The sequence below is a fragment of the Etheostoma cragini genome, chromosome 7 (genome assembly GCF_013103735.1).
Source record: "Etheostoma cragini isolate CJK2018 chromosome 7, CSU_Ecrag_1.0, whole genome shotgun sequence".
NCBI lineage: Eukaryota > Metazoa > Chordata > Actinopteri > Perciformes > Percidae > Etheostoma > Etheostoma cragini.
The window spans coordinates 15,851,901-15,873,851 of NC_048413.1; the positions used below are offsets into that span (position 1 = coordinate 15,851,901).

Here is a 21,951-nt window from a genome sequence, read left to right on the forward strand (position 1 = left end):
ATAGAGCCATGGCGTGGCAGTAAAGAAACTTCCAGAGACAGTTTAAGAAACTTCACCCGATAGTATGGACCCAGGTTCGTTTCTGAGTCGGTTTGATGGGCAGTCGAAGCTGCTGGTTCGGTCGCTTTGTGGAACCTCCGGTGCCCACAGAGCCCTGGAAGTCTTCCACAGGCAGCAGCGAGCAAACCCTGAAATGTCACTGTCCAACCTCATGGAAACCCTGTGTCAAGGCGAGGTAACGTGTCCAGATACTAAAGCCCAGCCACTAACGGTGTAAGTTGACCTTAATTGATTTAAAAAAATAAAAAAAAAATTAGTACGACTCAATGTAGAGGAGACTATTCTAAGGGATGAAGTTGCTCTCTGCCAGACTTTAACCTAGAAACGCCAACGCCAGGACATTGTTGCTATAGAAACAGTGTAGTTTAGAAAAGTGTAGGCACCTTGGCTCTACAGTTATTAGTTCTTTAAAATGGTAAACTCACTAATTCAACCATGGAATTCTATTACTAGGCAACAGCCTGGCCCCTTAACCTCGTAAGTTGATGCCATTCATACACTGCAACAGGAAATCAACTCGGGTCCATTTAGAATGTTTGTTTACAACTGTGAAAAGGTCTATACAGAATATCATAGAGCGTGAATGTCTATTAAATAACCTCGTGATGCCGTTGTGGCATGCCAGATATTTGTACTTTCCATGTTCTCCTTACAAAAAAAGAGAAAAATATTGTTTTTACTTAACATGTTATGTAATGACTCTTCAATTTAAGTATGAAATGATAATCTTCAGCATTGCACCAGATGCTAGATTAAATCAACAAATGCCAACCTAAGACAAACTGGCCATCTACCATAACATGCCTATTCCTCTACCATTTTATTTCCTCAACTATTCTAGTAAACCCCTGGTGTGCCTGTTTCCAACATTATTCAAGCAAAACTTGCTCTCCTTCATCTATCTGGTCCAATCGGTTCTTCCCCGGGCCACTGTCCTCCATCTTCTGAAATGCCTCAGCCAGGACTTTAATCCAAGTCCCTGGGTCACTGCTCTGGTTAGACAGCTGGAAAGAAACCTGGGGACCCACAATGAAGAGCCTCTGTATACTCCACTGTGCAACCAGAGTCTCAAGGAGCTTTCACAGCGTTTGGTTGGTTCTGGTGAGACTGAAGGATGGGCCAAGTGCTTCAGCGGTCAACCAGTAAAATCTGAATCTCAGAGTGCATCTTGTTTATCCGAGCCGGGTACACAACGGAAAAGAAAGGGCAGCTTTGTTACTATGGACTCTGACGGTGAGGAAACGGGACAGCAGAGTAAACGGATAAAGATGGATCTCTGTGGTAGTGAGAGTCTCGATGCTGAAGAACAGAGCGCAAAAGCAGAGGCATCCGGAAGATTAGGATGTGATGCTCCAGCGGAAACTCCTCCTGAAGAACTGCAGCCAGCACCAGACTGTTCATGTGATGCCCTGCCTGAACATGTAAAGGTAGGGACACTGTGGCAGGACAGGCTTCATCTGTCCTGTCTGCACTGAAATGTATAATCCCATTTGATTTCTTTCCAAATTTTCAAATGATTGGAGACCCTGATAGCGAGTTAACACACGGATCAAATGAGGTGTGCTAAAAGACCGTTATATTTACTTGTATCACACAGTTTGCAGTTACAGTTGGAATAACAAAACTTGGTCTGTTTTTGTGTTTTATATAGGTCTCTGTTCTTCAAATAAAAGAATTACTGGAAAGTCAGACAGAGGTAGGAAAAATGTCTTCTTTCTTCTAGCCAGCACAGTAAGCACAGACTGGGACTGACCTTTGTAATCACTATATTTTATGACTGTCTGTTTGCAGTGGGACCACAGCTCCATGGAGGTGTTCAAAGTGCTGAACGACTGTGACCCCGGCCAAGTATGTCCTCAACATAGTATAGCTGACGTTTTGTTGATAGTTTATCCCCGCAGTAACACTAGTTAAGTGTAAAATGCACTATATTTAAATGTGTTTGTAATTTTGTACAGATGTCACTGAATCTATAGCAGCTCTAATTTAAGAAATAAAATGGAGAAACAGACAGATTATTAATTATCACCGTAAATACCGCTGGTTAGTTTAGATTGTTGTGCTTTACTGCTGCACTCAGCAAAAGAAACATACCCTATAGACCAGTCAGGGAGCTTTACTGAACCACTCATGTTATTCATTTGCTTGCTCACATCTCTACCTCTCCTGTTTAGGTGGAGGTGTTATGCAGCATGCTGAATTTCCCGGACTTACTGGAGCAGACTCTGCCTAAGCTGTGCAGCAGTATTTTGGGTCCCTCTCTTGACTTTAGCTACAGCACGGCAGCAACACTCATCAAGAGCCTCCTGCTGAAGAAGGTCCATCAATGAATATGCAAAGGATGCTAAATGCGTCAGTGTGATTGATACTGACAGGATAATGTTTTGCTGCAGGTCCTGTTCCTGTCAGAACCGGCCTCCAGATGTCTAGTCACTGCAGTTATGACACTGTGTAGCCGCTATCCCAGACCAATGTGCCATGTCCTGATCGGACCAGTTCTAGAGGAAAAGAACATAGGTGAGGAATGGTGTGAGCCATGACTGAGCGCAGCAATCTCTTATTAACATTTATGTTAACATTATTAACATTCCAACATAGGAAAGGATGCTTGAATGTTGCAACCTTGTTCCTCACCTCTTGGCCCCTACGTCAATGAGTCCTCTATTTTGAACTTTGCTTTGTCTTCAGGGAATCCACAGGCTGAGCTTCTGAACAGACTGATAGAAGGCTGCCTGGATTCCCATTACAGAGTGCTGGTGCTTCAGTAAGATGCAACATTTAAATGATGTATTTACTGCTGTAATATCTCAAGAAACGCCACATAATAGTGGACTTGAATGGTTATGAGTTGTTGTTGCAGTCTTTTACCTCCTTTTCCCCAGAATGACATTCAAAATAGCGTGGAGTGAGGCCGTGCTCTCCATTATCCACAGCTTGCTAGACTCCAAGGTAAGATTGACATGTTTATTCATGGGGAAGGTGCTGCTTTGTCATTGTACTTTGTCATACTATACACTGTTATTGAGATGCCTGTTTTATTTTTATTTTTTCCAGCCTGACTTGAGTGAAGAAATGTTCACACAGTTTACCGAACAGCTCGTCAGTAATGGTCCTCAATTCACGAAGTCTGTGAAGTTTGCAAAGATGATGCTAACAGTCCTCACCAAATATAGCAGTCATGTAAGTTCGGACATTCTAATCATGTATAATGGCTGAACAGTGGATGAAATAGTATTTGTAATCTTGAATCACTGACTGTGTAACAATCTGTTTTTCCAGGTGACGGCTGCACACAAACACTCCCTGCATGGTTGCCTGATTTTAAATGAGACCTTCCTGAAAAAGTCTCTCCAAGCTGCTTTAAAAAGAATCTGACCTAATGCCTGTCAATAAAACTGTTTCAATAAGTCAGTGTGTACTGGTTGGCAATATTTTGACTTAAAAAAAATGAAGCACCTCAAGTATATTTACTTAAGTACTTTTCCTGAATACAATTTGGAGTTCCTTGACTGTAATTTTTCCATTTAATGCCCCTTAAACTTCTACTTCACTACATTTCAGAGAGAAATATTGAACTTTTGACTATCCAATTACTGTATGTGATAGCTATAGTGACAAGTTACCCTGAAGATTCAGATTTTACATACAAATACAAAAAATGTGATCATCTTGTAAAAGATGATGCATGGTTATATAATATTCTGTTAATAGTGAATGAAGTGAGTAGAATTGTCTCCACCTCATACATCTTCAACACTGAAATCCTGCTATTAGATAATATATTGTGTTTGGTAATACAACACGGACAAATGGCATTCTGCTGCCTGGATACTTTTTATTTTAATACTTTAAAAACATTTTTTTGATAATGCTTCTCCGTTTTTCTTTTGAATTCAGGACTCTAACTTATATGGAGTATATTTAAATTGTGGGTTAGGGCTTTACTATTTTTGAACATTTCTTTTCTTTAGAAAACATACTTCTACCATGAATATACATATCCGTTTTATGCCTGGCTTTAGAATACACAGCTTTCTTGTACTAGTGTAGTTTAAAAAAAGACAGGATCTTTTGAACTTTATTTAATTGGATTCCTTTACATTTAGTCAATTCAGTCTACAAATCGTTTTTGAAAATGTAATATGTTGAGCACAGCAAACATATTGTACAATGTCATAAAAATACTAATCTGACATCCATTATAAATCCAAATATAATATATAAATATAAATCAAATAAATTAGAAACATCAAATAAGTGACACGAGTAAACAATATTCTACAAAGTCACAATTAGTATTGTCCATAGACCGTTAATCTATGGTATTATGGGAATGTGTGTAGCATAGTAAAAAAAAACAAAAAACGTGGTTCGCTCTTTTTGATGACGTCAGAAAAAGGCAGCCTTTATCCTGCGTAACTTCCGCTTAAACTTCCTTTTCATCGTAGCGAGACGGGAGGGACACGCCGCTAAAATGAGGTTAGACCCATTTTAACTAATACATGTCAAAATAAGAACTCTTTACACACTCGAACGGAGGTGTACAACCCTTCTCAGCTTGTGGTTTAGTTATTTATGCCGCAGTTATGTTATCTATTAATATTATTTAGAATTGGGTGAAGGAAAGTGTTGGTGCGGAACCGGTTCATCTCGCGCTGTAACGTTAGGATCGCCACACCGAGTTTTAGATGTAATCCGCTGTCATCAACTCAAATTAAACGTGTTTTTGAATACAATCAAGCATCGGATGTATACATTGGCTATCCTAGATAATATCTTATGCAAACTTTCCCAACTTAATACCTTTTATTTATGACTGTTTGGTCGCCGTCATAGACCAATCGAAGTAACTGTTTATGGAGGTGTTCAGATAATTAACTTCAATTTAACGTGTTTTTATAATTTTTATGTTACAGTAAGGTATCGAGGGATACGTTGTACGAAGCTGTGAAGGAGGTCCTGCAAGGCTCTCAGACCAAGCCAAGGAAGTAAGTTCATAATCAAATGGGGGAAAGCTGGTAAACCTGTGACACATATGATAATATGCGTGAATGGGACACGGCGTAACGTTATGAACTGTCTGTCTGCAGGTTTACGGAGACGGTGGAGCTGCAGATCAGCTTGAAAAACTATGATCCCCAGAAGGACAAGCGTTTCTCCGGCACTGTCAGGTTCGACCTTTTACTGTTTCACCCAACCTTTTCCCTGTGTGCGTCCAGCCCTGTCTAAGTTGTACAACAGCCTGTTATATGGCAAGTAGTCCGTAAAATCTCAAAAGTAAAAAAAAAAATATATAAATCCGGACAGGCCAGGGGCAGACATGGAGAAGTACTCTGGGTAGTCTGACTGAGCTGACCCAGCCTGGCTGGTGGAGGTGAAGCAGGCGGACCCCTACCCTGGGTCTTAAAACATGAGGGGAGGCTTTGAGTGGCTGAGCTGGTAAGTTCATGTCCTCAAGCCGACCAATTAACATAACGTTATCAAAGAGGTCAGCTGGACACCGGCCACAGTGGTGGCATGGGTAAGGCTCTTTCTATTACACAGTAAATAAGGGAGGTGTCATTTGGTAAATGGCAGAGCATGAGTTTCAATGTCTTTATTCTAGACAAGTAAATATTTTTCATCAAAAAAAATGAATGGCATCTAGTTTCCAGTTGGTCTACACAAAGTTTGTAAACTGGAATAATCTGATAAATATCTTTGTCTTTTGTGGGGCAACCTCTGTGTACCCCAAGCTAAAAATCCAACATGGCTGCTTCGTGCATCGACAGTTGTGAAAGCTGTAGTCACATACAGTTATAAGCGCTTCTGTGTCACTTGTCTTCCTAAATTAGTCATACACACAGTGCTTTCTGTATTTTCTTTGGAAAATATTGTTACACTGTTTGTGTGCACAAAGACAGCATAACTTGGTATAAACTGGTAATGCTAAAGCTAATAAGCAATGAAAAAACAATTTGTATTCAACTTGGGTGAGACGTCATTCCCGGCTTCCGAGTTCCTGGGTAAACGGTATGCTCTATTATACCAGCATGTTGCGAACTTTGCAGAAGTATTCTGTCAACCATACCCTGCCTAACAGCCAAGTGATGCCCCTTTGTTTGACGTTGGGTTGGGAGCAGTGTCTCCTAACAGCTTTGTTAATCTCCAGGCTGAAGTCTCTTCCAAGGCCCAAATTCTCCGTGTGCATCCTGGGAGACCAGCAGCACTGTGACGAGGCCAAAGCCGCTGAGCTGCCACACATGGACATCGAGGCTCTCAAGAAGCTCAACAAGAACAAAAAGATGGTCAAGAAGCTTGGTACGAAGTTGGCTTCATGACCCACGAGACACCTGATTTGTAACAACTGCTGTCAGGCCTTTTAAAACATTTCTCGTTTCCAATTGCCCTCCTCTAGCTAAGAAGTATGATGCCTTCCTGGCCTCTGAGTCTCTGATCAAGCAGATCCCCCGTATCCTGGGTCCTGGGCTGAACAAGGCCGGCAAGTTCCCCTCCCTGCTCACCCACAACGAGAACCTGAACACCAAGGTGGATGAGGTCAAATCCACCATCAAATTCCAGATGAAGAAGGTACGCTCAGCACTACTAAAAAAAAACACATGCCACTTTACTGATTGTCACCTGACAAAAAGGTCATATTGAAGAAATTGGTGGTTGGGTTATTAAATAATATATTTTCTTTGCTTTGTGCTGTAGGTGTTGTGTCTGGCTGTGGCTGTAGGACATGTGAAGATGACAGAGGATGAGCTTGTGTACAACATCCACCTGGCTGTTAACTTCCTGGTGTCTCTGCTGAAGAAGAACTGGCAGAACGTGCGTGCCCTCTACGTCAAGAGCACCATGGGCAAACCCCAACGTCTCTACTAAATAGCCGCTTTTCTATTAATAAAAATTTGGATATGGCTCCAAAGTTGACAGTTTTTGGGGGTTTTATTTTTGTCATTTTTTTTGTTGTTGTAATTCTCAGTAATATTTAAAATTTAGGGTACTTGGTAATTAAATCATCTTGTGTTTTATAGTTACATAAAATCTTTTTGGGAACTAGAACTTTTTAAATCATTAACAGAATACTAGGCTTCTATTACTGTCTGATCACTTGGTTTTGAAGAAATTATGGATGGAAAGAAACTAAACCAATAGTGAATAAGACTACATAGCAACAAAAACAAGTCAAACGTGTTTTTCTTCCTGAGTTAAATGATGTTGAATGGTGATCGAGCCTCATTTATTTCTTTTTAGTTAATGTATTCAGGCTGAAAAGTTGCGCTTTACATTTTCAACTGTTGGACATGTGGGTATAGCAAGTGAATGTAAAAAATCTATTCTACAATTAATCTGAATATTTAACATGATGTGGATTCCCATTGACCCTAGTATTTCATTCAGACTTGTTTGCAGATCTGCAAAGGTTTATTGTGCATAATCGTTATAAAATGTACAGTCTTTGGTGCTTGAACTCCATCGTTATAGAATCATTTTAAAAGGTGTAAGGAAACCAAGACAATTCCCCCCCCCCCCTTCCTCATTGTAATTATTGGACAACTAAGAGTTTCTTGAAGTAATCAAACTTGTCTGGCCAACGCTGTCCTAATGGTCTGGGGTTGGCCCAAAGCAGGTCTAATATTGTACTCCTACTGTAGTTACATGGATAATATAAAATAACCCAGATGATGATGGAGTCCACCTGTCTTGACATAGCTAACCTGATCAGTGGGAGAATACTGTAGTGAACACTATTGTACACCCCTTTGTGTCATGTTTGTGTAGAGTAAAGGTACATGTATCCACCAATCGATTTACAGGTATTTAAATATTCCATGTGTCTTTGCAGTGTTTGGGGTTAGTGCAGTGTACTAGGTACATTTATTGTTACATTTGATCCATAACTTGGGACAACACCGGCATTTATTTATTATAGATAAAAACACAGCAACAAATACAGCCACGACTCCCCCCCCCCGAGCCTCTTGGGGCAGTCGTCCTGCTCTGGTTTGACTGTGGATCTCTTAATGGGATTATCTATTCTCAGTACAGGGGATAAACGAACCAAACCCATTGAAGACCTTGGGAGAATGTATTTGTGTTTACAGCAACAATGAAAAATCCAGCGTTAACTGCTAAAAGGATTTGAATAATTGAAGACATTTGGATTATTCTTTTGAAGACACCAGTTGATGTATTGATGAACTCCCAGGTGAGTTGACTGATCTACCAGCTGTCGTCACCTGTTCCTCTTAATACTGAGACAACTTTATAGTAATGCTGTATCATTTAGTAATAGAGGTAATGTTTCTAACTAATTTCAGCCTGATGCAGAGACAACCAACTACAGTCTGTCCACCACGCTGGGCAATGAAGACAGTGAAGAAGGTAACGTAACATGTCCACAAAAGGTCAAGGAACCAGTATAATGGCTCTGCATCATAACTGGGTTGTGTCTTTACAACAGAAACCAGTCAAGAGGAGCCCTCAGTCACAAACTGGAACGAGCTGTCCATTATAGAACGTGTAGGCCTCAACAGGTGACACAGCCTCATATGAAAATTGATCAGAGTTTATCTAGACAACATGAGTTAATCTGATTTTTCATTGAACTTTTCTTGCTTTCTGAGTGTGGAGATGTCAGAAAAGGATTTGGAGGTAGGTCACCTTCTCTTTCACCATGATATACAATATGATGATATGCAATATTGGCTTGTTGTGCCTTATGTAATATCATGCTTGTTATAATCACACTGGCCATTAAAAGATCCCTCCCTAAAGCTCTTGTAACGTAAGTGATAGTGAAAACTGTTGTCATCCTGTGCAAACGTGTATTTAAAAGCTTGTATACACAGGAAGCATGATTACAACAAACAACACCAGTCATATGGGGACCTGACTATTGGTTGAACACAGACTTGAAAACTGTGTACCTATCCTTTAATGTTTTAATAGTAACATTTTGTTCATCAAGGTATTGAAGAGTGTAGTTCTTGATTTTATGCTGAATCTTTTGATATCCAGGCAACAGATAAAAAATCTCTATAAAATTGAATTTATAGTTATTAACATTTCAACCATAAAGACTACAGCTTAAAACCTGACAACACATTAAGGTTTGAAATGTAAGGGTTCATGTAAAACCTGAGTGAAATAGCTGTTGTTGCTTCCAGACGGCCTTCTGTCAGATCGCCCTGGCCTTCCGCTGTGATCAGTACACCCTGAAGCAGAGGCTGCAGGCGGAGGAGCACGCCCGCAACCTGGCTGAGGAGAACATCCACCTGGAGCTGACCAGAGGCAGAGAAACCCTGGAGGTGCAACAACTGACAGATGATGTAAAAAAAACAAAAGCCTTAATGACGCCATCAATGTGCAAATGTGTGTGTTTTTGTGTGTATTTTTAGACGCTGAAAGGCCTGTGTCTGGACAGTAAGCGCAGTATGATCCTGCAGAGGCTGGAGCTGTCTCTGGACATCCTCAGTGGGACTGTGGAACGAATCTCCAACACAGCAGAGGTGCTGGGCGCTGTGCACCAGGTCCGTTGAGACTCTTATTTGATATTTGGATAGCTAAGTGCCCCTTGAGACTGTGGTTTCCAATCTGCGGGTCAGAGCTTCAAGAAAGAGTCCCAGAATAGACATTCTCATCAAAAAACATTCTCATCATGGGTTTATAAGTTTCTGTTCATGATTTAATCATTGGTTAATAAAATAATGTATTAGCGTGGTAGCCCACAGTGTACAATAAGCCACAAGGCAGACATTTTACAGCCCATTAAACATTTACTTTACTTTAATAACACTAAATATTAATTACCAAATAAGAAACAATCAAAGTTAAAATGTGTGGTAATAACAGACGTGTGTAGGGTTTGTAGACTGTTTTAGGAGCAGCAACCATCCTGGAAAACCATATACCATTATAATGTCTTAATAATGATCTTTAACACATTATAAAATAGTTATGTACATATATATATACCGTTTGTAAACCTGAAGTGAACACTAGGTTGCAGGAATAGATCGGAATTTGTAAAATTAGTAGAAGTATCTCAACCTTTCAAAGGTAACCCTGTCTCACAGAAATAGATCAACTGACCGGTGCAGGACAAGAAGACTGTAAAAAACGCATTTATTGTAATGCTAATTGGTCACTCGTGTATAGACATCCGTGTGTGGACAGAGTAGGCTCATTGTGTCATATGATTTTGTTCAGTGTTCGAATAAAGCTGCAAATGACCTGAAATCTTTGGACTCGTCATCTTTGAAGTCTCCATCATCATTTCCTGATCTCAACAGGAGGCTAGAGTAAGTCATGAAGTCGAACTTATGGTTGCTCATGTGGAGAATCTGAGGAGACAACATGAGAGAAACCTGGCAGAGCTGGAGGAGGCCAAGAAGACGATCCAGCAGCAGAACTCCTGCAGAAACAGCATCGACCAAAGAGCATCGCCAGGTTCTCCGATTCCATCTTGTGGTGTTTGTTGTGTTCATCATGTTCTGCCGTGTGCAATGTTTGACTGAATCTCTTGTTTTAGATCCAGAGGAAAGTGACATCAGAAAGAAAACCTGTCATCCGGTATGGAGATGTTTGGCTTATCGTTCCATCTAAAATGGGTAGCCACCTAGTCATCACTTCAATATGCCTTTTGTTTTTGTTATTTTCTAGAGCATTCGTCGCAGAGTCAGCGTAACATTTATTCCCAACCCAATCCAGGTAAGGCACTTTCTTTACAGTTGTTTTCATCCAGAAACCCCAAATGAGTGTCTCTTCCTTTGTCTCTACAGGAGAAGATAAAGCAAGACTTAAAGACCCAAGCTACTCCTAGCAGGTCCTTCAGCAAGGAGTCCTTCCTCACCTGCCCGTCTCCCCCCCTGAGATCAGAGTCCAGCTGCTCAGTGGATGACAAGTCAACTAGAGGCTCTACTTTTACTCTTTGTGCCTGGGCAACATGATCAACATTGTGCATCACATCACCTGATTTCCCTTTTCTCTTTTCTCTCTTCAGGCCACTGGATCTGGATAAAACTCCGACAGAAGCTCCAGCTGCTGCGCTTCCTTCACCTCCCATCCCCAAATCAGAGTACCTCCCATCGAAACAGCTGGCCACCAGAAAGACACACAACAAAAAGTATGGAATCCAAATAGCAGAAACATCATCACAACACAATAACCTGCCGTAAACACCACATTTGAAGAAGTGCTTGCTGTTTTTTTTCAATTTTTGTTCTTCCTTGACAACAGTGTAATTAATTACCTTGATTAACAGCCAGTATTACTGTTATTAGAAACACACATATGCATTTCCTGCTGTGAAAAAAAGATGAATTGCAAGAGCAACAATGCAAGTTTCCAGTTAATAGAAAACTAAAATGTTAAAGAGCTCTAAGGTGGCTTTTGGATTTTCACCCAATCCTGAGGCTCTGTTTTATAGAGAGAGTTTAGAGATTTTTTTTTTTTAATGGAATTCTAGTTGCTGGAGCCCAGAGCTCATTGCTCAGGGGATCTTGAGCTGCCTGATTTTATAGAATGGAATTAATTTGTATATGTGTGTGATCATTTCTGGTGAAATATAGAATTGTGACAGTGACTTTCTATATTTTACATCAGTACAGACTAAAGACTATTAAATAACACCACCAGTTAGGTTTTTTTTCAAATATTTTGTCCACCCTTTTTAACATTGCTTTGACACTATACTGTCTTCGTTACAGGTCCCCTCTGGAGACTTTGCGACAGAGACACAAGGGCAAAGCTGCGTTATCAAAGAAAAAGGCAGACAAGGAGAAAAAAAGTTCAAATATTAACCAACAGCTTTCTGCGAGTCCGTAAGTCAATTTATGTTTTTAAAAGACAACTGTGACTGTGGATTTCTTTTGGACAAACACTGACTAAATGCTGTCCTCAGGTGTGGCTCCTTGAGGAGAAATCATCCGCTGGCTCACTGGTTGTATCGCTGTCGTTGGGCGCTGTTCTGCACCTACCTGTTTGTACTTTTCTGTGTCCTAACATTGGCTTACTGTTTGTGGAAGCTTCATGATGGACCACCTGAGCCGTGGATATTCAGTCATCAGGACGCGGTCTAAATTCTGTGGCTGTATTGCGAACATGAAGCATGCAGACAGCTGAGACATCTGTATCAGTCTTTGGATATGGATATAAAAACATTTGATGACACTGTTGGTTGTTTGTGTGTTTCGAAATACTTTAAGATACTCTAAATACCTTCTAGATAACACAGTCACAAACACATCACTTACAGCTGTCATTTTTTATTATAAATATACAAAACATATCAAAACTGATACAATCACTTGGTTAGTAAGAAAACTCCATACTGCAGTCAAACCACCGATTAAGGCATCAGGGATTAATAATTAAGAGTTAGTAGCAAACGGTTCAGCTCACTTCACTTCATGGCTAGATGTCAAATTTGACCTATATATCGTATATATATATATCAATGCATTTTCAAAGCTGTATCGACATTTTAGTTATAAGTCTTCATGTTACAAAGATGAAATTCTCGTTAAAAGATAAAAATAGTATAACATTAAAAATTATATTAGAAATGGAGAAACTTATTTGAAAACTACTGTAGATGAATTTCATGTGCAAAATGTGTGCCAGACACAAGGAAGTTCCTGAAACTACAGCAAATCTGTTTTGTATGAACCTACATTCACCTCCGAAATTTTAGAAACATCTATTGGAAAACAATTTAAAATAAATAAAAGTGACATAACACCTTACATTAAGTTTTAAATTAAAAGACGAGAGAGAAATGTGCTCATCTTCTCGAGTCAACGTACTATCTCACAGAGAGTCAAAAGCCTTAATAAATACCGAGATGAGGACGAGAGGAATAACGGCCCTCCGACTGGACATACTGCCGAGTAGTAAAGCGTTCAGTTACACCTGGCTCACGATTTCAGAATCCTCTGCAACAAACCACTGGACTGGAGTCCCATCTGCAGCTCTCTGGAGAATCACATTACCCAAACCCTGTGAAAAAAAACAATCAGGGTTTACCTTATGCATACTGCACATACATATAGTGTGTAAATAAAAGAACATTAATTAGCAGCTATTTAATTATCCGATTCAGTCATTTTTCAAGCAAAAAATATGAAAAAATGGGATTGCTTCAGATTCTCAAATGTGAGTATTTGTTGCTATTTCATTGTTTTAACATTATTGTGAACTAAATATTTTTGGGTTTTGGACTGTTGGTCGGACAAACCAAGAAATTTGAAGACATCACCTTTGACCCCAGGAAATTGTAATGGACACTTTCATTGATATCTGATGTTTTATAGACCAAAAAACTAATCGATTTATGGAGGAAATAATGAAGAGACTGGCTGCACCAACCTGTTTAAATGGTGGCAGATGAGGTGAAGTGGGGCTCTTGACACTCAGGAAGCTCTGCTGCTCCACGCAGCCTGGCCGAAACTTCTGCAGCTGATTCCTCTGATGCCAGGACTTCAACTCCTCTGACACGATGTCTCTGGGCATCAGCCTGATGGCGTGGTTCGGATACTCCTTCAGTGAAGGCGTTCGCACCAGCCTGGTGTAAGGCGGGGGGGGCTTTAGGATTCCCCTCGGGGAGAACGCTCCCTCCTGCCACTGCCTTTGCTGAGGGCTGTGTGCCACAGGAGGGGAGGATAGGAAGCACTTTCCCATGTCCAGGTCTTGAGGGGAGAGGGGGCAATCTTCTGCTATTGCCCTGACGTAGCTAGGATTGGGCTGGGGCTGGTTGATGTTCTTGTGTGAGCTGGCAAAGTTGGAGAGCCCTATCTTTTGTGCCCCCAAGTGGAATCCGTAAGGCGGCGGGCAGAGCTTTGGGATCTCAGTGGGTCCATCCCTGCCTGGAGAGCTAATGTAGGAGGAAGACGAGTGCTCCGAGCTGCTGTCTTCCGAGCTGGACTGGTAAGGGCGTAAGGGAGAGTTCTCTGAAGAACGCACCAGGAAATCAGCCAGGCAGCGTCGCTGCGGCAGCCTGGCTCGCCCTTGATTGTTCTCTGAGTTGAGGCGCTCCTTGTCAGCATGTGGCTTACTTTTGGGAAGTCTGAGGAGACATGTGAAATTGTAAAATTATAGTTCACATATTGTGATGCACCGTGTGCATTGGTGTACTTATGTATATGACTTCTCTGTGTACCTGAAGGACTGGGAGTACTGTCGGCGTACATGTAGCTCTGGGGTGGAGGGGGCGCTGGTGGAGTTGTTCTGACGCAGAGCCGTGTTCTTTAGAAACTGCGACAGAGGAATTATGCTCTCTGCAGACACCTGAGTTCCTGCTGGACTACTGCGCACAAAAAAACAGAAAGGAGGATGTGAGATATGAATACTGACAAGTTGGTTTACTTTTTTTGATTTTCTTTTCTCTCTTATAGTCATATTGACACACACTACCCAGTGGAGTTGTGTATTCAATGGGTGAATAGTACACACTAGACTCCTACCTGGACCTGCTGCTGCTAGCAGATTGAGGGTTTGTGGCCTTCTGGTAAGGCTGATCCAGACTGGACTCTTTCCACGGAGAGTTCTGGATGGGAGAGCGCTCATACTCCACGCTGAGCTGACTTGATGACTGCTGGGACGACTGAAGGGTTGTGGCTGACAACTGGAGGGGATCTGAACAGGAAGTGCCCAACACTGGAGGAGAGAGAGGGCCGGGCAAGTCTACATCTGTGTGTGATCACAGAGAAAATCAAACAGTCACTATCATGCTGCTTCAAAATATCTCTGATCTACATTATCTATTGTATCCTTCAAATTAATACTTATTATACTGTATGTCTAAATCTAAGCATGATAGTCTGAGAGTGATAAACTTCAAAGCATATACTATATAAGCATATATAGCATATATAAGCATACTCCCTACTCACCATCATCCAGGGCCACCACATCAGACAGGGAACTGTCATCAGACATGCACAGATCTGCATACAGAAAGAATATTATAAAAAAGTGTCCATTCTAACCCAAAGAATGATGTTAATGAGTGCAGTGCACAATATGGCCTGAAGGGGACAGCAGTCTAACTCACCTCTGTTTTGGTTGTTTGAGATGCTAAAGTTTGGTGAGTTGCACTCGCTCTTGATCCTGTGCTGGAACACGGCCTCCTGCAGATCCTTCACCTTCTTCTCTACCCTCTTGCACTGCTGCAGTCTGCTCTTCTTCTGTGGTTTACTGAGGTTCTCCTCCAGGGAGAGTTTGCGAGCCGCCTCATAAATCTGCCGCTGAAGAGCCAAGTCAGTTTCCAGCACTTGCAGCTCGGAATCCTGGGATAAACAGACATTCTGACATTTAGTTTTGTAATCTCTTTCTCTCCCAAAAAATAGTCAACTTGAATGGATTCCCGTACCTGTTTATCCAGATGGATCAGACCTTCGTCAAGCTTGAAGGAAGCTCCAATCCTCCTTCTGACCCGCGGTAGCTTCTCATCGGGCATCACAGGATAGTCTGAGGGCAGTTTCCCAGTCAGCTCCTTTGATTTCACAATAAAAGTGTTGATTACAAAAAGGTGAAAAGTGTGACACCTATACACCAATTGAAAATAAAACCACTCATTTAGAGCTTTAATATACTGTTAATATGTTGTCAACTAGAAGTGACTTACAGCCTCCCGGATGCAGAGCTTCCTGAGCTCCAGGAGGCAGAGCTCCAGGCGCTCCTCCAGAGACTGGTGCTTCAGCTTCAGGGCTCTGGTGTGGGTGGTCAGCTCCTTCACCGGGGACGTGGGGCTGTCTGGACCTGCGGTGAACACACAGAAGATCAGGCTTTCCTCATCAGGATCTGTAGGTGACCATTGGATTTATTCACCGTTTCCTCTTAAAATGTTTATAAATCGTAAAAGTGAGCTAGGAATTAGGTATTGAAATATAAATAAATACAACAATGTGACATGTAACTTTTTTTTTTAGCTTGATGTTTTTAGACTCAAACTAAACATGACACGTGTGGAATTTAGATGCTGTATTTTGTGGTGATGTTCATACCAGAGTGCACAATTATCCCACTGTCAGTGTCACTGATCTCCTCTTTGCTCTCGATGGCCGTCATCTTGACTTTCTGCTCTTTTGTTTTTAGAAGCACCTGTTGAAATGAGCAGATATAACTGAGATTGGTAAAAATGAGATTGGCCATTCATAAGAATACAGATTCTCCTGTTGTTTTCCTAGTACCACATGGCTTCATTCATGCTCCCTGCTGCTGCTTTACTTAACACAAGTGAATGACTGGCGAGTGTCCTTTCACACACTTAGCCATGCAGCTCTCCATCTCCCTCCTCCTCCACCCCTTTCTTCCTCCCATGCTTCCTCACAAAAGAGGCAGACCCCCACGGTTGACTCGGCACATGTGCGGGGGTTAATCTGAATCATGGTGCCATGGTGACCAGGCATGGCGCGGCTGGCCTGGGGAGCGTGTCGCGATGAGGCGTGTCAGAGGGCGTTTAAAGAGCCCAGACCCCGAAAAAGAAAGCAGATGGCAGCAGGAATTACCCTACTCATGGACTGCACCTGTTCCCCCCCCACACACCCCTCCCTCATCTTCTATTCAACCAGTGTCCAGAAAACCCTCTGGGGGCTTTGAAGTGGAAGAATGTCTCAATGCTGGACTTGTCCATGCAGCATCAGATCACAAGGTCCCTGCTGACTCCTCTGCAACACTGCCCATTTCACTGTCACACTTTCACAAACAGGCGAGAACAATTCATGTTTATGGCCCGCTCCGTTCCATTGTTGCTTTCTACCAAACATCTGACTAACACAAAACAAAAAACATGATGTGGAGAGGAATGACAGCAAGAAGAGGAAAACAATGACAACAACAACAACAAATTGGAGAAACCATTTTAGTGATAAGTCGAGGCTTTCAAAACCTGGCAAGGGGGACTGTGTGTGGCGGTTTTGGTGAGATCGCCGTATGTTAGCCACGCTTATTGCTTCAATGCCAACATTCATAAAATCATAGTTCATGAACTTAAGCCATCACTGCATTAATATCATGCAAACAAAGCTCATATGAGAAGTAAATAATGTGTTGTTAATCAGGGTGAATAAAAAGGGAGTCAAAATGACATGCAAACAGACACCACATGAATGAATGTGTTCCTAAGGCGGCTGCGTATAATCCTCAACTCTTGTCTCATCTTCTATGTTTGGAGATTGGTATCAGGCCTTTTCCTGCAGGGACCAGTAGGACACAGAGGTAGACAGGATATTATTTTGTATCCGATAGGTCTGACCCATTCACTATCGCAACTCATGTGAACTGACGCAGCTATGAGTAGCTGTATAGTACAATGAGGCACAGGCAGCTTGAGTCAGTAAGACAACACTGCAACAAAGGCGCTGTATCCACCAACCAGCCTCAATAATCTGCTGTGGGCTCAATATCTGCTGACAACTCTGCTTTAGGCCTGAGCTGCGTTGTAGGGCCAATATTGAGACAAGGCTGCAGTGAGAGATGGGGAAAGGAACAGTGCTGAGTTTTTAATGTGCACGGCTGAGGCCTGCTGTACTCTCAGACATATGGCTCCATGCTGCAGTCAACAGGAATCCAGCCTGGTAATCAGAGACAGGCCGGGTAATGTGGGATTTACCCACTTACACCCCATAACTCTCTGAAGACGCTCACAAGAGTCTGTGGTTGGAGGTCTCGGCTGAGTAAGTGGGTGGTTGGGTGGGTGAGTACGGATAAAACATCAGATCTCACTAGTTACCGCTTATTGCCAAGATATTGATGCCATTTGCTAAAAACCGTGAGTCCTGGGAGTGTAGAAATCCCACTGTTACAAAAAGCCAAAAAAAAATTTCTTGATCGAGTGTAACAGGAATAGCAGTCCATTTCCTGGAGGAATAGCTGCTGATAGCACAGTCTCCACCCGGCTTGATTGATGTAGTCATAACATCTTAATTGTGGCGTATGCGATCAACTCTAACGACGACTATCTAGGAACGTGTCAGGGATGGGACCATCCCACCCATCCTTGCTGCTCACTAGACCGTGACAGTGTAACGTCCACGGAAGTGGGTGTTTATGGCAAGAGATCATGAAGTGGATTCCCTGTCTCCCAGACTTCCCCCACCCTTTCCCATGAGCCTTTGGAGCTGCAATCTCCTGGAATGCTGCCACCACCGCCACACTCATAACCACTGTGGTCGGCCCTGGAATTACCAATGGGGACCAGCCTTGCAGAGGAAACAGTAAGGGATGCCTGAAACTAGACCAAGGCCTGTTTGAACCCTGTAATTAAGACTCTCTACTGAATGCTGATACTATGGAAGAAACCAAATGACTTTACAGCATGCCTTATTTCAGAGTCTGATGAAAAGCCAAAATCCATTCAGCAAAATGGATCCACTCTGCACACAATCTGGGCTGTTGGAAGAAAAGTGCATCAATGTGGGGGAGTGGCGGGAGAGAAAAAAATGAAGTGTTGTGGCACTGGAGTCAGATCTTTCTGTTAAGAAGCAGCGCCGAGTGTGGAAACTCCACAGACTGCAGCAAAATACAGTTAATGCTAATGCTGTCAGCTTCTTTCTTTGGTCAGGGAAACATCGTTAAGAGGGGCAGGGGTCTATGTTTTTCCAGCAGAGACAATGAATAAGCACCCTATCGGTCTGCTCTCACTGGAGGCCATATGCTGGCCAGACACACCAGCTCTGTCACAGCCCAACGACAGCATAAATACAGAGGGAAAGTGGAGCTGCGCCATTGTTCTCCAGAGGCTGAAGGGCTGACCGGAGAGCATGACATCTTGTCCCTCTGAGTCATCATTTCTGAGGCCTCTGTATGGACACTGATGGTCATCTCGGGCCCTTGGTAGGATGTGGCTATACAAAGTAGTTTTCACCCACAAATACCCGCTTACAAAAGAACGGGGGGGGGGGGGAGTCCAGAGACATAACAACACAGAGGTGTTGTCTTTAGCACCACAGTAGCACTGCATGTCTGTCAACATGTGGACGGATGGAGATGGTGTTTATTCTGCTGCCTTGGGCACAAACAACTGCCACCAAGTGGCCTGTTGAATATAAATCCTAAAGAGTTGTTCAGTAAAAGCAAACTGTTTATAATCATGGTACCGAATCAGAGCAAGTGATTAAACTACAGAGACTCAAATCAGTCTTCCATATAGTAGCTGTTTTGTATTAATTAGTTCAAACTTGCTTTGTCTGATGATTTTAACATTGAGGTGTTATAACTTGAAGAAAAATAGTAGCCTATTAGAAGAAGAAGTGCACCGATCATTTTCAGATCCTCCCTTTAGTTTACTAAATAAAAAATGAATGGCAACATCACTCTATGAAAATGTTCCATTTCAAATCCTGCATGTTCACTTAAATGAAAGTACATTAGTATTATCGACAAAATGTACTTACAGTGTCAATAGTAAATGCATCATATTTTCTGTATGTTTTGAATGTAAAGTTTTAATCTGTTAAGTGACTGTTTACTATTTAGATAATTATATAGCTGTCAAATTAATGTAGTGAAGTGAAAAGTACAATTCCTTTCTCTGAATTAAAGTACAGCAGGAAAATGAAACGCTCAAGTAAAGTAGCCTACTTCATAATTGTAGTTAAGTACAGAACTTGAGTAAATGTAGTTAACACTGAAAATTAGTAAGTAAATCTTAATTACATGTTTTAAGATGTATATACAGCCCAAATGGCAAATCCAGTTAAGCTAATTGCTCTGTAAAGTTTTCAAACTTACAAAATCATCACTCGCCTCACAGACTTCATCCTAGCTTAATACATTGTACTAATGTTGCAGCTCCTTCCCTGTCCAGCGTTTTCCCTTTATATTGTTCATGTTGTTAACCTAAGTAAAGTATTGTGTACTCACCTCATATAATATGTATCTGCTCCTCTACAGCATCCTCTCTGCGATAGCAGGAGGTGTCCAGACTTTCTCTGGTTCGATATGAGAGTAAGCTTGGGACATCTGTTTCAGTCAACTTCACTGTCTCGGTGAAGGGGGAAGAGCTTAATTGAGTTTAGCTAAAGCATTTATTTACTAACAAATATGTTCTTACATTTACTTTAAAACATAATAGTTTCTTTGTATACTTTATCAAAATTATATGTTTTCACTTAAGTAAGTTTGTAACTGGAAAAGGTACATTTAGTGGTGTCGGTGATCTACCCGGATTAGTTTTTAAATGGTTTGGTCCGACGGTGCTGCCTCTCCAGACACGCTTTGCGTATTGACACAGCACGCGACTCATTAAGGGGGGCTTTCAACTTAAAAAAAAAGAAAGTGGGCACAAAAGAAGAAAGGCCGGAGGGAGAGGCAAGTTTTGGTAAACCCAAGACAGCTGGTGAGTATGAGTTGGTTGTGATGAACAACACTCTGCTCTATCTTCCGCCACGATAATGAAAAAAGAAGAACAAAGTGGGATGTTTGGGCCGAGCCACCCATCCATAGCCTACTATACCTTAAAACTTAATAACAGGCCTACTCTGGAGACGGGTGAAGGAGCATTTTGTTTGCTGACTCCTTAACTTTATTCTAAACCACAGCCTATTGACCTAGCTACTTAAATCGAGGACAATATTGTATGCTATGGGAGGATTGTTTTTAATCATTACTTTATTCTTTATTGCATCAGCAGTGGCAAAAGGTAGCCTAACTAGTAGCCTAAGTCTATATTAGCTAAAAGAGTAGCCTATTTATTCAATTTCAAGTTGGATATACTTTTGTGAGTTTTTCGATTTGATATCACTTTAAACAGCCACTGTTACTAGTTACTGTGCAGATTAAGATTTTTAAATAGGCTTTCTATTATTAGCATAGACAATATTATCTTCTGTTACACATTCAGCGACATAAAGTAGTTAGAATTAGCTCCACCTCGACCAGCTACAACATTAAAATGTTGTTTAGATTTAAATTTATCAGTATCAATAATCCAATAATATAATATAGGGTATTTATATTAATAAAAATAATAATAATAAAATATAACCTAACAATCTTAATTATTAGTATTTTGGACTTTTGATATTTTAAGTACATTTTGCCGATTATGTGCAAATACTTCCTTCACCCCTGATTATGTATAGCACTTTGGGTTTCATTTGTGCATGAGTTGTGTTACTAAAATAATGTAAATGTTATTTGTTCTGTGACTAACAATTTTTTAGTTTTCATTTTTTAACAAAATAATAACGGCCCATCTTAAACTGAACAAGGCGCACCTTCATATTGCGTGACATCGTTTTAACATCACAGATTGTGTTCCACTCCTCATCATTCAGTGTAATACTCACATCCCTTTCCCGTGTCTTTTTTTAGGGCTGTCCAGGTTCCAGTCCCCAGGTTCTGCATGGGCATACCTAGAATAATACTTAATTTCATTACTTACTTAATTACCTTTTAACTGGGCCGGTAATAAGATACCCAGATATACGATACATTGCTTTTGTCACATATTTATTAAAGCGTAACCTTTAATTGTTAAAAAGTCAATGATCCCGAGTAGACGGTATTGATATGTTAGGTTCAGACACAAAAAGTAATATATCATCTGCATAAAAGAATATGTTTGTGCACTAAACCTCCTACCATAACACCTGGAAAGTAAGCCTCCCCTTATGGCTGCTGCCTAAGGCTCTATAGCTAAACAAAACAACAAAGGAGACAGAGGTGAGCCCTGTCTTGTTCCCCTTCCAAGAGCAAAATATTTTCCGAAATTGAAGGGACGTATTTCTTCATCGGTAGAGGTAGATAATAATAGATAATAGATAATATCCTATAGAGATCAGTGTAAAATTCTTTAAAAACCGTGTTGAAATCTACAGTTGATGTTAAAGAATTGATCCAGAATTGGGTCTAACTGCAGAAATAGTTGGAAGTTGCTTCCCTCTGTTATATGTGACCAGT

The 21,951-nt window shown here is 41.2% G+C and overlaps 4 protein-coding genes and 1 long non-coding RNA gene across 6 annotated transcripts; 3 read left to right on the plus strand and 2 right to left on the minus strand.

Moving 5' to 3' along the window:
• The first annotated feature begins 48 nt into the window (after nucleotides 1-48).
• fance (FA complementation group E) lies at nucleotides 49-3,468 on the plus strand. Its single transcript, XM_034877907.1, has 10 exons — nucleotides 49-273; nucleotides 902-1,487; nucleotides 1,712-1,756; nucleotides 1,852-1,908; nucleotides 2,235-2,378; nucleotides 2,454-2,577; nucleotides 2,749-2,824; nucleotides 2,943-3,009; nucleotides 3,115-3,240; nucleotides 3,340-3,468. Exons 1-10 carry the CDS (start codon nucleotides 65-67, stop codon nucleotides 3,433-3,435), a joined length of 1,530 nt encoding a protein of 509 aa, XP_034733798.1. The 5' UTR covers nucleotides 49-64; the 3' UTR covers nucleotides 3,436-3,468.
• LOC117948322 lies at nucleotides 547-19,620 on the minus strand. Its single transcript, XR_004657412.1, has 3 exons — nucleotides 19,610-19,620; nucleotides 12,719-12,728; nucleotides 547-618 (listed from the first exon to the last, which is right to left on the minus strand). It is a non-coding gene; the product is annotated as an uncharacterized LOC117948322 (long non-coding RNA).
• On the plus strand, nucleotides 4,448-6,975 carry rpl10a (ribosomal protein L10a). 2 transcript variants are annotated; one of them, XM_034877908.1, is made up of 6 exons: nucleotides 4,448-4,539; nucleotides 4,977-5,048; nucleotides 5,151-5,231; nucleotides 6,212-6,360; nucleotides 6,458-6,630; nucleotides 6,757-6,975. In XM_034877908.1, the coding sequence occupies exons 1-6, from the start codon at nucleotides 4,535-4,537 to the stop codon at nucleotides 6,925-6,927; spliced, it is 651 nt and encodes a 216-aa protein (XP_034733799.1). In that variant the 5' UTR covers nucleotides 4,448-4,534; the 3' UTR covers nucleotides 6,928-6,975. The 2 variants fall into 2 exon arrangements, with proteins under 2 accessions (XP_034733799.1, XP_034733800.1); XM_034877909.1 differs by lacking the exons at nucleotides 4,448-4,539; nucleotides 4,977-5,048; nucleotides 5,151-5,231 and adding an exon at nucleotides 5,307-5,581.
• LOC117948316 (lymphoid-restricted membrane protein) lies at nucleotides 7,756-12,219 on the plus strand. Its single transcript, XM_034877905.1, has 13 exons — nucleotides 7,756-8,254; nucleotides 8,367-8,430; nucleotides 8,510-8,582; nucleotides 8,673-8,700; nucleotides 9,216-9,356; nucleotides 9,447-9,578; nucleotides 10,341-10,497; nucleotides 10,580-10,620; nucleotides 10,711-10,758; nucleotides 10,830-10,951; nucleotides 11,051-11,173; nucleotides 11,757-11,870; nucleotides 11,951-12,219. The coding sequence occupies exons 1-13, from the start codon at nucleotides 8,243-8,245 to the stop codon at nucleotides 12,126-12,128; spliced, it is 1,233 nt and encodes a 410-aa protein (XP_034733796.1). The 5' UTR covers nucleotides 7,756-8,242; the 3' UTR covers nucleotides 12,129-12,219.
• Nucleotides 12,301-20,020, minus strand: inavaa (innate immunity activator a). The gene is made up of 10 exons (XM_034877903.1): nucleotides 19,912-20,020; nucleotides 16,053-16,149; nucleotides 15,674-15,807; nucleotides 15,419-15,541; nucleotides 15,101-15,335; nucleotides 14,940-14,993; nucleotides 14,511-14,736; nucleotides 14,207-14,353; nucleotides 13,417-14,113; nucleotides 12,301-13,047 (listed from the first exon to the last, which is right to left on the minus strand). Exons 2-10 carry the CDS (start codon nucleotides 16,114-16,116, stop codon nucleotides 12,955-12,957), a joined length of 1,773 nt encoding a protein of 590 aa, XP_034733794.1. The 5' UTR covers nucleotides 16,117-16,149; nucleotides 19,912-20,020; the 3' UTR covers nucleotides 12,301-12,954.
• Between the last annotated feature and the right edge of the window lie 1,931 nt (nucleotides 20,021-21,951).